Genomic DNA, 13,701 nt, shown 5'->3' with positions numbered 1-13,701 from the left:
GCGAATGCTTTAACCACAAGGCTACCCCACCCCCACTTTATCCAAAGTCATGTGAACAACATCGGTGACTAGCTCGATCGCTAGGCGTGTGAAGGTCCATGTATGTAGCAGCGACATAAAAGGAAGTCAGCGTTGCCGGCTCAACATTTCGTCTGGATGACTGATATTTATCTTGGTGACTAATAGAAACTTATGTTTACAGAGAGCATTTTACTTCTGCATTTATTAAATCAAGAGCGAAGGTCATGCCGAACTCATGTTTGACAATTATATATTTAATAGAATTAATAGAAAAACAAAATTATTGTCTCGACTGGATGCGGATTCTGAAAACTGAAATACTATGATTACACGATGCCATTTAGAAAGTGGTCAAATGTAACATGTCATATTTGGGATTTCACTTTCTTAGTAAAGAACAAATTCTAGTACTTTTTGGTTTAGTAGTACGCTGTGCGTAGTACGCTGGCAGTATGCAGTCGAGACTAGCAGTTGTCCGACTTTCATCTTTGTGGAAGTATTCATCTGCTACGATGATCTTCCTTACTTTATTCCAGCTCCAACTGTCACACCGAGTTCAGTATGGTGATACAGTCCAGTGGTGTTACTGATCTGTCCCAAAGATATTTCACTCGTTAATGTATCATACTAATCTTCACTACCATTCGTCACACCACAAACAACATGGTTTTATAGTCCAGTGTTAGGAATGATCTGCCCCGGTGATTTTCCACAGTTTAATACATCATACTGATCTTCATCTACCGCCACAGAGGGTCCAGCATGGTGATACTGTCCAGTTTTAGTACTGATCTGCCCCGAAGATCTTTCACGCTTTAATGTATCATACTGATCTTCATCATCGACCACCACACCGTGTCGATCATAGTGATAGGATCTACAGTGGATCTAAACTGACCTGCCACGGAGATCTTCCATGTCGGATCGCTTTGTACTAATCTTCACCACCAACCGCCACACCATGTCCAACATGGTGATACTGTCCAGTTCTAGAACTGATCTTCCCCGGCGATCTTCCACGTCGGAGCGCATCGTACTGAACTTCATTGACCACCACACCGGGTCCAACATGGTGATACAGACCAGTCCTCGGACTCATCTGCCCCGCAGATCTTTCTCGTATGAGCAGATGGTACTGACCGTCGTCAAGATCAGCAGCATCCAGATCAAGTTCCGTACAGATGTGATTATAGGTACTGCCATCACGACGTGCACGTTGCACCTGTCGCGTCGTATCATACTCCCCATACCGCCCAGGAGCGGCTGTAGTGTGGTGGTACAGCCTTGAAGATTCCTGGTCATCAATGACGCAATAATTCCCATCATTCAGACTACACAGACTTTTGTCTGATGAAGTCTTGTCCTGACCATCACTTGTTGATTCAGATATATCTCCAGGAAAATGACCCATGTGTCTATTGTACCGTGTCTTAATCTTAAAGCAGTACATCCTCTTTCTGAGATGAAAAAGCAAAAATGCATAGTGCAAATATCGTGTTCATACAAATGCCTTTAAAACTAAGTATAATACAGTAATGCAAACACTGAGGATATTCAATATAATTACCGAAAATATTAGATTATTGATTCTCCATACATTCACTTGGGGAGCAGTGAGTGAGTTTAGTTTTAGTTTTTCAGCAATATTCCAGATATATGGCGGCGGTCTGTAAATAATCGAGTCTGAACCAGACAACCCAGTGGTCAACTGCATGAGCATCGATACGTGCAATTGGGAACCGATGACATGTGTCAACCAAGTCAGCGAGCCTAACCACCCGATCCCGTTAATCGCCTCTTACGATCTCGTTGTCGCCTTTTATGGCAAGCATCGGTTGCTGAAGGCCTATTCTACCCCGGGACCTTCAGAAACGAAGTTCACGAAATGCATAGCTACAATCAGTTTGTTTTAAATAACTTTATCAAATATCAGTATTGATTCGTTAACTCACCTTTTTAGTGTCATTAATACAGAAATACCACACACTACCATCACAGTCACGACACCCGCTGCCACAGCCACTGGTATGAATGGAACAAAAGAGATAATTATTGCATTATATACAGATAATAACACATACGTGTCACGACGTCAATGATTTGTAACCTCCCCATATAGCCGTACTCTGTATTTTTGTTCAAATGTGTCATTCAATTATTTCTTAACTATTCAATCTATGTATCTGCATATACAGTAAGTTCGGTTGAAGTTTGGATAGGTGTCTTGCAATGGTTAATTGATTAACATATTCATGCTATTAACAATATGAGGTGTTGCGACACTTTTGTCTATATGTATATAAAAAGCAAGGTAGACCTGCGATAAGATATATTAAAACCAACTATATCTATATTTGTAATAAATTTACTTCACACAGATTGCATTTGCAGACATGGTTATGATATGGAGCATGATTCTATCATCTGATTACTTTGCTAATCGCGGGTGGGGCGGTGGTTAAAGACTTCATTCATCACGCCAAGGACCTGGGTTCATTTCCCATATGGGTACAACGTGTGAAGCCAGTTTCTGGTGTCCACCATGTTGATGTTATGGAAGTAGTGCTAACAGCGACGTAGACATAAACTCACTCACTCCTTAAGCGTGTTGGACATTCAAGTTTTCTGCTATGATCACTTTCTTAGTTTTGACAACACTATACTCACGCTTGTGAGTTTCACAAAAGTTGTAAGCGGAGTATTTAGTAGCGCGGCGTTAAATCAAACTCACTCAGCGTATGAATGTGTAGAATAATGTGATAAACATCGCCACCTACACACATATAGTGACTAAACTTTCATGGTTTACCTGTTACATATGCAGGGGATGTCACGTGGTCAGTCCCCGGGTTGGTCACTAATGTGGTCACAGGGTCGGTCTCTGTGGGTAGTTTTAAAGGTGAAAATGTGTAATCTGTTACAGATGAAAACAGAACAAGGCAACCAAGGATAAGCTGAGCAAGTACGAGTGCGGCCGAAGTGCCATTGTTAGCGAAAGGGGCCGGATTGTCCCCGACCAAATGTAGCTGCTACACAGACCATTGTGAATCATAAAAGCAAGGCAGCTACGCGTGGAATCAATTTCATCGTCATGAACTGCACATGCACGTGCACTAGCCTACATCTGCTCTACCTTTCACAAACCAAATGGGTTTGCCAACTTCTCGTTAACGCATTCTCTGCGCCGGTCCAACGTATCCTTGTTTGCCAGTAAAGCGTACAATGTGCTTCGCCCAGTGGAGGGGCTGTGGGGTAGCCTAGTTATTAATGCGTTCGCCCGTCACGTAGAAGACCAGGGTTCGAGTCCCAGATGGGTGCATTGTGTGAAGCCCATTTATGGTGTCCCACGCCGTGATAGTGCTGGAATATTGCCAAGCGCGGAGTAAAACCAAACTCATTCTGCCAAGGGATAAGTTCGGATTAGGTAACTAAGTTGCACGTAAGAAGCGACTAAATTTGATTACGACGACTTGTGTGCTGTCGTACATAAATAATGTGTCATTGCACACGATATCGACCTCACACAGGTGCAGTTACGAGTATTGGAGGTCTGTTAAAAAGTGACTTGGGGTAATCAGATTCATTAACAGCTAAGAACAGTGTATATGCCAGTTTCGCTCTTTGGCAGGCAGCAAACAAAGAACAAAAGGTATTCCTCATTTCTCACAGAAATGTAGACATTGTTTCAGTATTATAAAAGTTAAAGTAAACGTCAGAAAATCTGACTCTTGTGAATGAATATGAGCCTTCTATGTCTGTTACAAATTGAGGTGGGCAAGATATACTTACCAGCTGCAGACTGGCATACAGCCGGGTATTTTTCTGAACAGTTATACCAGTCCAATGATAATGTGTCACCTTCACGGCGTGCAGCCAGACATTGTCTTGAAATGTCCTCACGAGCAAACTTTAATTCCACTGGTATTCCTATTGAGGAAGAGATCGGGCATATTTGATACGTTCAATGACGTCATATTCGAAGAATATATAGTAACATATATCGCCCGAGTCAAGGATACTCCCTGCTTATTTCTTTCCCCATTATCGTTCTTATCACGGTAGAGATGGGACCGCAGGGCGAGGGGAACATAAACAAACTTCGAGGGTACATGAGTCCATGGACCCCGAGGGACCAGTGAACAACGTATTTATCTTACCGAACACCTGGATTTTAATTTGAAACTGTTTGAAGCACTTCTGATGAATGCGAGGCGAATCGCCATTTTGCAGACGACACAAGGTAAACAGATTTACAGTTATCTCCCTTGCCATCAATTTCCAATCGCAAAACATCGGTAATTTCCGTGCTTCATGCGTGATTCAATGTTATTCGAGATAAAGAAGTACTACCATGAAGCACCAGAAGAGTTCGGAATTCCCAGAGGTGTACACTGAAAATAATACATCGCCTGTAAGCTGGGTACATTGAAAATAATAGAATAGCGCTTAGCCAATCAGAAAGCGACATTCATGTGTGAGGTATAATAACACATATCGTCTGAGTCAAGGATTACGCCCTGCTTATTTTTTTCCCATTATCATTCTTACTATGGTAGAGATGAGACGCAATCAATCTGAATGAATATAGTCAAGGATAACACATGACCTATTTCTTCCCAGTGTTACATATTTTATATGTTCAGTCCTGTCAAACTGGAAGAATATGTCATTATCTTGCGTGAATATCATATATCTGTGCGTCAAGGATAACACGCGACATGTTACTGCCTACTTTTATTCCTAAAAAGAAGATATACACAACTGATATGTTGTCTGTCATCAATACGATGACTATATAATTGCATACACTGTGAATCAAGGATAACACGCCGCTTATTTCTTCCAATTGTTATTGTTATTAAGGAAGATATGGCACATATTTGATACGTTCAACACTTTCAACTAGGAAGAATGTAGAATTACATACACTGTCTGTGAGTCGAGGATCTACTCACGACCTACTTCTTAATCCAGTCATTCATTTTAAGAAGAAATGGAGCATAATTGATATGTTTCATGTACCAATACGATGAATATATAATTATATACACCGTATGTGCGTCAAGGATAACATACAATGATGTTCAGTGCTGTCAACAAGGCTGAATATATGATAGAATACATACGTATTTGTGTACATAAGAGATTAGATGATAAGAACTAGCAAAACCTTTCACTTCGATATCATAACTTGAACTGGTATTTTTTTCAATAGCATTTGCACAGGATAAGAACTTGAAGACAGAGTGAAATGTTACACCAATGACCAGACGTATACAGATAACCATACCATTAATCCATCTCCATTCTGCAACACGTCTTAAACCAATCCAGTGGGAGGCGAACTTAATCACTTTCAGAAGATTCTTTCTGTTTGCGTCTGTCACTTTAACCAGTCTGCAGTCACCACGTGCTTCCTCCCATGTGCTAATTCCCTTGGCAACACATACGGTTCCAGAACAGTCAGAAAACTGAAAACCTGAAGTCATCAAATTAGTCGTAGGGCGATGTCTTGGCGCATGAACTGAAAACACCCCTGCTGGTCAAAACAAGAAATGAGCAGTCATCAAAGTGCTTGCTCCACCACGAATGGTTTGCTGAAGGTCTATTCTACCCCGGGACCTTCACGGGTCTCTGAAAACCAAAATACAGTGGTAAAGCACTGTTCGATTTAACACGGGAAGGTGGTCTACGTTTTCCTTAAAGTTATTAAAGACGATCAGGTAAGACATTGCTGAATGTCAATGGCAAATAGCCACCCTTGATAGTGAATGAGTGAGTGGGTTTAGGTTTCCTCCGCTTTTAGCAATATTCCAGCAATATCACATCAGGGAACATCAGAAATAGGCATCACATGTTATACCCTTGTGGGAATTTGAACCCACGTTTTCGGCGTGACGAGCGAACGCTTTAACCATTAGACTACCCCAGCATCAGTAATGGATAGCGACATGCAGATTTACAACACGTACGATCTTTGACAAGTTTGATTCGGGCAGTGGACCGACACACGGACCCACTCTCAGGGCATGCACCACATCCCCTAATTAGGGTTCAGGGTCAACGCCATGACTGAAAACATACAAGAGTTTCACGGCATTGGTTTACCTGTCAACGACCTGTATCGTTTTGTGGTTTCTTCTGGGTATTGCTGAAACGTACACCTCAAACACTGTTAGCAGCGGGTTACCTAGTGCAAACAGGTCTCTGTGTCATCATAAGGACGGTTGGGTAGCGTAGTGCTTAAAAGCGTTCGCTCGTCACGCCGGAGGCCCGGGTTCGATTCTCCAAGTGGGTACAATATGTGAAGCCCATCTCAGGTGTCCCCGGCCGTGATATTGCTAGGAGCAGTCTAAAATCCGAATCACTCGCTCACTGTATCATCAATGCTCAAACAGAAACAAGACCATCCATCTTCTTATCCATGTGTCACAATGCCGTATCATGACAAAATATGTATCAGTTATCATATATACCTGTAGTTTTCTTGCATGCAGAGAATCTCTTCTTCCTCTCGCAGTCCTCAGTCAAATGGAATGTTAGGAAGCCCTTGTTATTATTGGTAGATCTGCTTTTCTCCACATAGCCACACCTTCCAGATGGCGAGATCTCAACGTTCGTCTTATCTACAATAATGATTGTTTGATCGGCATCCTACAACTTGGCGAGTCAATATTAATGAATACGACTTTATGGATAACAAATTCATGACAGGCATAGAGCGACGTTTCGGTGTACATTCTTACACCGTTTTCAAGCTCTAAACAAAATATATCTCAGTTTTCTAAAGAGGATGAAAGGGATTTCTTAGACCAAAATATGTTCACTTAGGGTACAGAACAGCATGTACAAACAACGTGAAGAACAAACTATTGAAATCGTATAAAAACAGCTACAAATAATAGGGTTTGGTTACACTTGGGGTACGTCATTTGTCAACCAAGTCACCGATCCTGTTAGTCGACTGTTACCAGTAGCATGGGCTGGTGAAGACCGGTTCTAACCCGGATCTTCACGGGTAACCTAAAATAGTAATCTTCTGTTGTGGCACACAGTTCTGTTGCAAAACAAAGTTTCAGATATGTTAACGTGCATCGGGTGATCACGTACACGATTGTGTCTTGTGGCAAAATGCACACCTATCTTATAAACCTGTCCATTAGAAACTTGCTTTATATGTTATATATTTTAAGAATGGAGTGATCTTGTAAAATGATGTGATACAGTTACAACTTTAGTCAGAGCCTGAAGTATATATATCCAAGAAAGCCCATGCAAGTCTAGAAAATGTGTCAAGTCTAGATTTCCATAGCTTCAGGAAATGAAGAAAGTCTCAGGGCTCCATTTCATTATATTATTTTTTTCACTATGAACGTTTTTTTTTTTCAGTAAAATATGTTCATTTCAGAGACTAGCTGTTAGTCTATTACTACTTTACCTCTTCCATACACGGTCACCGTTTTGTCATCGCCACACAGGTCATTGTAGTCCCCTGGACATCGGATCTCTGTCGCCCTCGTCGTGTTGACAATGTCCAACTTAAGCTTCTGGCTCAGGATGCCGAGACAATAACAATGGTATCCCTGATATAAAACACAGGCAACGTAATAGTGAGAGTGAGTTAGTGAGTTTAGTTTTACGCCGCACTCAGCAGTGTTCCAGCTGTATGGCAATATTGTGCATAATCGTGTCTGGACCAGACAATCCAGTGAGTGACTGCATGAGCATAAATCTACGCAACAAATCATCGAGCCTGACCACCCGATCCCATTAGTCGCCTCTTACGACAAGCATGGGTTACTGAAGACTAGTTGTAACACGGATCTTCACTGGTGGACAATATAATAAATAATATCGGGTATTAATGGTCGTGGGACAATAGGGTTAGGGTCAGATGTTCATTGGATTTCTGATTACTGGAGTATGCCTAACTAAGGCCTCCCAGTACAGACGAAAATGAAGGAACCACACATTAAGCCACAAAGTCCTGGGCATACAGTCTAACAGAGTTTTGTCGAACATTGACATGGCAGTTATACGACTGTCTCGAAATAATAAGCTGGTCCCTGCTTATTCCTTTTTGTAGGTAATTTGCGGCTGTGGTGAAGTCCGAGTAACTCGATGTACTTAAGAGGGTCCAAACAGTATTAGTTCCATTGCATAAACATACACATCGCTACGATCATCATTCATGGGCATGAAATTCTTTATTTCCGTTTCGGTGTTTCAGGTGAATGAGTGAGTATGGTTTTACGCCGCTTTTGCAATTTTCAATGTCATGGCGGGGAACACCAAACATGGGCTTCACACACGTTGTTCGCATGTTAGGAATCGAACCCGGGTTTTCTCAGGTGAATGAATGAGAGAGAATGTCTGCTGATGGGATACAAATATACATCGAAGCCTTGTGTTACTAAGAGGATGTTCTGGTTACATCTCGCCTTTAGAAAGATTCGAGCTTGTTAGTCTGTCCTACACACCCTGAAACGGGCATATTCAACACAGCCAACACTAGCTGCGGTTTCATAAGGGAAGAAAATATCCTTATTTCTTTCCGATTACATACTATGTATAAAATAATTGCTACACAGTACGTCAAACTAAAGCACCTAGGCTTTAAACATCATGCTGAAATTGTGCAATAATGTTAATACCTTTAGTCCGAAAAGACCACATGAGTTTCCACATGTCAGATGACAATTAAATGCCGAATTGTTGTCAATGGTTGTAGGAGTAACATACGCTGCTTCGTCGGGGAAGATGTACCCTACTCTGGTGTAGTATGTGGTGTTGTCATCTGAAATAGCAGACATCGGAGAAACAAGATCTGGATTAGGGGAAAGGTGAAATTTGTTAACCGGTTATCCCGAATTATTCACAAAACATGTGGCCCAATGATTGTGAACCTATTCCAGTTTCGTTTGGAATTTGGTGGAAGTTTTCAGGATTTTATTTGATATTATTAAAGCAGATTAAATGTGACTGTAAACATAGGCTGTCTTGTGTACTAAGGAAGGTCAGTGCTTTCACTTTCTGTTTCAACAGGTTTCCTGTTTTGGGCTTTTACCCTGATTAATTTTGTTTACTACTGTCATATGGCACATTAGGATCTCAACGTGATTGTTTCTTTTTAAGATACGCAACAGATAGCATGTAGAATTATTTTACCATTTCGACTGTGTGTGAATTATGGAGAATTTTAATGAGTTCGTTAATTTATCAAAAGTTACTTTTTATTTCATATTCACGAGAACATTCGCAGCAATCAAAGAGGAGACATTTGGGTTTGTTTTGTTTTTTTCATGAATGTCGATAGGATATTATATACTGGAAAAAATAAGTTAGGGAAATTGGTATTTTTATGATTGATATTTCATATTGTGTCAACAAATAAATAGATCATTATTCATAGTTTCAAACTTTACATATATACCCTAACTATTTGTGTCCAGTATATGTTTTTAAAAAAACTTGGAGATGGAACATTCTGAGGCTATGCCCATAATTATTGTATCAATAATGCTGTAATGTTATAGAAAATTCATTATCTGCGTAAACTGTTGAAAGGTGTTTTGAAACCGGAAAAAAATATTTGTTGAAGAGAATATTGAGAAGAAATGAGAATTGTTTGAAACGTCTTATGATTTGATGGGAAAAGAGGAGGAAAAAATGTCCACAGAAGGGTCATCGACAAAAGATCATTATTGTTAAAACAGAACCTTTTCGAGATGGCTCTATAGTAAATAGAATGCCTTACAGCCAGAGTATTTTTGTAGAGCAAACAATTATTCGTAGCACTGCCCTTACCGAACGTGAAGCTTCACGGTATAGGTTATCGTCATTTGCTCGTTGATATTATGGAAAGAATGGTTATAGTTGAGGGCATGGGCTTTGTCATGAAGGTATTTCTACACCATAACTCCGGATAGAGGGAAGCAACTGGGATCTCCATTTCCTCACAATTCCGTTTAGGTTGTGTGTGTTTTTTTTTGTTGTTGTTGTTTTTTTTTATTGTTTGTTTGTTTGGGGTTTTTTTTGTTTTTTGGGAGGGGGGGTGACAACATGATAACAACAAAGATACCAGGGATACACGAATTCTGGTTAACAATTCGCTGTCTGTTAAATGATTCATATATTACGATTTGATTCATGTTTAAACATGGCTGTAGCCGGAGTCTCATTTATAGAAGGACCTGTTAACTAGCTTTAGTCGGTGGCAGCCCGAATATCCAAATTACACATCCGGAGGTTTACGACTTATAATAAAGGCATATACATCTATATTTTCTGATAACGATAACGAAAAGTACAGATCTGTTTGTCGTCATGGAAACCGGATCAGTAATGGTTGGGAGAGGTTTTACCTGTCCATATTAAGGACGAATACTGAAAGCCGCCAACCCAGTAAACCTTGTTCTCATCCAGTAGGTTTGTCAGATTATCAAAGCTACTTGACTTCCGAGGTACAAACAGGTGCCCGCCTGATCTGGTACAAACGGTATTGGCTGCGACCCACCAGGAACTTGTATTTTCCGTTTTGTAATTGGCATACGAGTCACCTTCCGAGGCATCAAGCCAGTGAGCTGAAACAGAAGGCAGAGCAGTTTTCTCTAATTCAAGGCGTAATCAGTATATTGTAAAGCAGTCTAAGTAAACTTAGTCTCGGTGTATTTCGTTACACTCCACCACTGAGTGTAGACAGTTTGGGCGATCGATGACCGTCCAATCAAACGTGAGACGGTTAAATAGATTTAACCAATCAGACAACGGCTATTATGTAGGGATCGGGAGGACTTTCAAAATATTCAAGTCACTGACACCGATCTCTCCAAATACGAAAATCCGCGTATAACACAGTTACTTCACCTGCAGTATATACGCTTTAGGTTGTCTGTTGACATGGTTACCATTAACTAATATTTCCGCAAGATAACATCCTTGAATACTGCCAAAGACACTATTTTCAGCGACTGTTTACTCGATCTCTGTTGTCATGGTTGTATGTACGCCATGTGCATCACCCGGAAGCGACCGTACGCTAAATAGCATTCGGAACCTGACGCGACCTCCCACAAGGTTTTGTTAGACTCAGTAGTGGACTGTAACGAAAAGTACTGAGGATAAGTTTACTTAGACTGATTCTAAAGTCAAGTACTGTTGTGTCGAACTCTGATGAGTCGAACTTGTGGTTGTTACGAAGTGTATTTTCGTTTCTTTGTATTCTCGATTTACATAGATATCATTTCGGGTCATGCCGAACCTCATGTTCCTTTAATTCTTCACAGTTTGCTTCACAAGCTGAGATACAAGGTTTCTCAGTAAAGTACAGATTCTAGTACCTGTTTTCACCGTCATGAAAGAAATGAACTCGTTTAAACATTTATGCTTTGTTTAACTATTCATGCTGTATGCTTTCCATAAGAAGACAGTGCAATGATTAATTCAACACGTTATATTCGGGTTTACACTCTATCCGTAAAGTACAGATGCTAGTACTTTGGGTAGACGAACACACAGGCACGTAATCGCCAAAATAAAAAGTTAGACATCTAATCCACTCAAAAACAAAAGTCTCTATCCATACGTCATTTGATATCGTCGAAAAGAAAAATGATACTTCATTTCCACAGGTGTCTGCATCTACTTGTTATTTGAAATAGTGGAGTAGTAAATCATACTCACATATTTGCCCTGAACAAAGAGAGACACACCAAAAATACAAGTACGCCGCATGGATCGTCATGTTAACTGAGTCCCCAGTCATTTCAACGCATCATGATTTCACGATATTTGTCCTCAAATGATGTGGTATTAATCCTACGCGTCATGTCCGGCGTCAAGTGCAGTACATTTAGACTCACGGCTTCCTGTATTGGTCATACCTCATTCAGTTGAAACGTGCATGTTCAAGTTATGGACAGTCATCTTTGTCTACAACATATATGACTAGGAGCGGCGGGGTGACCTTGTGGTTAAAGCGTCCGTTCGTCAAATGACTAAGAGGGTCAACCATTTCACTTCATTTGTGTAAGAACAGTCAATATGCTTCAGTCATTTCAAGAAATCCCACTTAATATATATGTGGCGGACAGGGTTTTGTTGGGTGTGGCTACTCTGGACGCAGCAAGTGTCTAACAAACAGATGTATATGCTTCAAGGCCAAACTGAAGAGCAACAGTCACTGCCATAATAGTATTTAACAGTTGGTGACAATAAGTGATCAACAGTATGGTCATCGATCTGCGCAATTGGGAACCGATGACATGTGTCAACCAAGTCAGCGAGCCTGACCACCCAGTCCCGTTAGTCGCCTTTTATGGCAAGCGTACGTATGTAATTCTAAATATGTTTTCCTATATCAGCTGCTGGAGTTAACAAATAAAGAGATGTCAGTTCAAAGTTATTGTTTATTAGGAAATACACATATATGTTGAATTAAATATGAATGAATAATCTTCATTTCCAACATGGACAGCAAACACGAGTTCATTGGTGTAGAGAGTTATTTTTGTTTTCAGAAGATTTACACGCGTCCTAGACCGAATAATGCTGATTGCTGTATGGCACTCAAAAGGGAGTGGCATGTGACGCGTCAATATATTGTTCCCTGAGGATTGTGATTGCTGATCTGAAGACATGTCTGTCAGGAATGAGTGAGCTTAATTTTACGCACATGATGAGCGAGTTTAGTTTTATGCCGCACTCAACAATATTCCAGGTATATAGTGAGTCTGTAAATAATCAACTCATTAAATAATTGGACGACACAATCCGTGATCGACAGCATGAGCACCAACCTACACAATCGGGATACCATGACTGTCAACAAGTCAGTGACCAATTTAACCCTATTTATACCCAAATAAAAATACAAACTTCTCCAAAAGAAACTCACATAGAATGAGATGCATATGCCCTGATGCACTGTTGCCACAGGGTTATCAAAGCTAGTCAAAGTTCAGCAGGGACAGTTAAAGACCACTGAAATCTGCATAGTCAGATATAATACAGGCCCACTCACCTTCATTTGTCCATTTTTACTTTGTTGCTTTTAGGTTTAGTCAGATAACTAATGTAAGCAAAACAATCTTCCATGAGAAAATTTTGCTTCCCTTCCCCCAGCAAGTTGTTAATATTTTTTTTCCAGAACTGTCAAACAAGATTTTCTTCTGCATTAATTTGCAATGATGGATCAATAAATTAGGAACTGAACAATGAAGTGCATAGGTGTTCAGGATTCTTCAAGGCAACACAGGTAATTTGGTGTCATGTCACAGTGACCCTGCCACTGGTGTAGCATCATGTCCATGTATCATTTGTGTAACTGCATTGTTGATATGATGTGGAGATACAGGATAATTTGAGATACATAAAGGAAAACAGAAGAAAAACAAGTGCTCCATGTGTCAACAATGCTAAAACAAAGTAAAACTGTCTAGACAATCGACTCAACGATCTAAGTGTTCTAAAATCTTGGACCTTCAAATGAAAAGACAGAGAATCCAGGTGTTCTAAAATCCATCTTGGACTTCACAACTACACAGAGATCTATAAAAGATTACATTTCTGAAAATCCATTAATAACATCCTGAAGGTGAGATAAGTTCAAGGCTTTTGTAGAAGGATTATCAAATACTATCAACTCAAAGTTCTAAAAATATCTTCGATCAGTGGCAGGAA

The 13,701-nt window shown here is 40.3% G+C and overlaps 1 protein-coding gene across 1 annotated transcript; it reads right to left on the bottom strand.

The window, feature by feature from the left end:
- Nucleotides 1–259: 259 nt before the first annotated feature.
- On the bottom strand, nucleotides 260–11,764 carry LOC137294038 (uncharacterized). Its single transcript, XM_067824962.1, has 10 exons — nucleotides 11,704–11,764; nucleotides 10,386–10,604; nucleotides 8,676–8,818; nucleotides 7,460–7,604; nucleotides 6,498–6,647; nucleotides 5,312–5,500; nucleotides 3,811–3,948; nucleotides 2,831–2,902; nucleotides 1,974–2,043; nucleotides 260–1,478 (listed from the first exon to the last, which is right to left on the bottom strand). Exons 1-10 carry the CDS (start codon nucleotides 11,762–11,764, stop codon nucleotides 956–958), a joined length of 1,710 nt encoding a protein of 569 aa, XP_067681063.1. The 3' UTR covers nucleotides 260–955.
- Between the last annotated feature and the right edge of the window lie 1,937 nt (nucleotides 11,765–13,701).

The sequence above is a fragment of the Haliotis asinina genome, chromosome 8 (genome assembly GCF_037392515.1).
Source record: "Haliotis asinina isolate JCU_RB_2024 chromosome 8, JCU_Hal_asi_v2, whole genome shotgun sequence".
Lineage (NCBI taxonomy): Eukaryota > Metazoa > Mollusca > Gastropoda > Lepetellida > Haliotidae > Haliotis > Haliotis asinina.
Note: the sequence above shows the minus strand (reverse complement) of the source record. Positions and strands in the feature narration are given on the sequence as shown.

Bases quoted from the DNA above. Each gene is read 5' to 3' on its own strand.
- LOC137294038 (XM_067824962.1), bottom strand. From the start codon at position 11,764: ATGACGATCCATGCGGCGTACTTGTATTTTTGGTGTGTCTCTCTTTGT. The intron at 2,044-2,830 runs GTAAACCATGAA...CATTCATACCAG, and splicing joins ATCCCCTGCATATGTAACAG to TGGCTGTGGCAGCGGGTGTC. The intron at 1,479-1,973 runs GTGAGTTAACGA...TTTTCATCTCAG, and splicing joins GTATTAATGACACTAAAAAG to AAAGAGGATGTACTGCTTTA.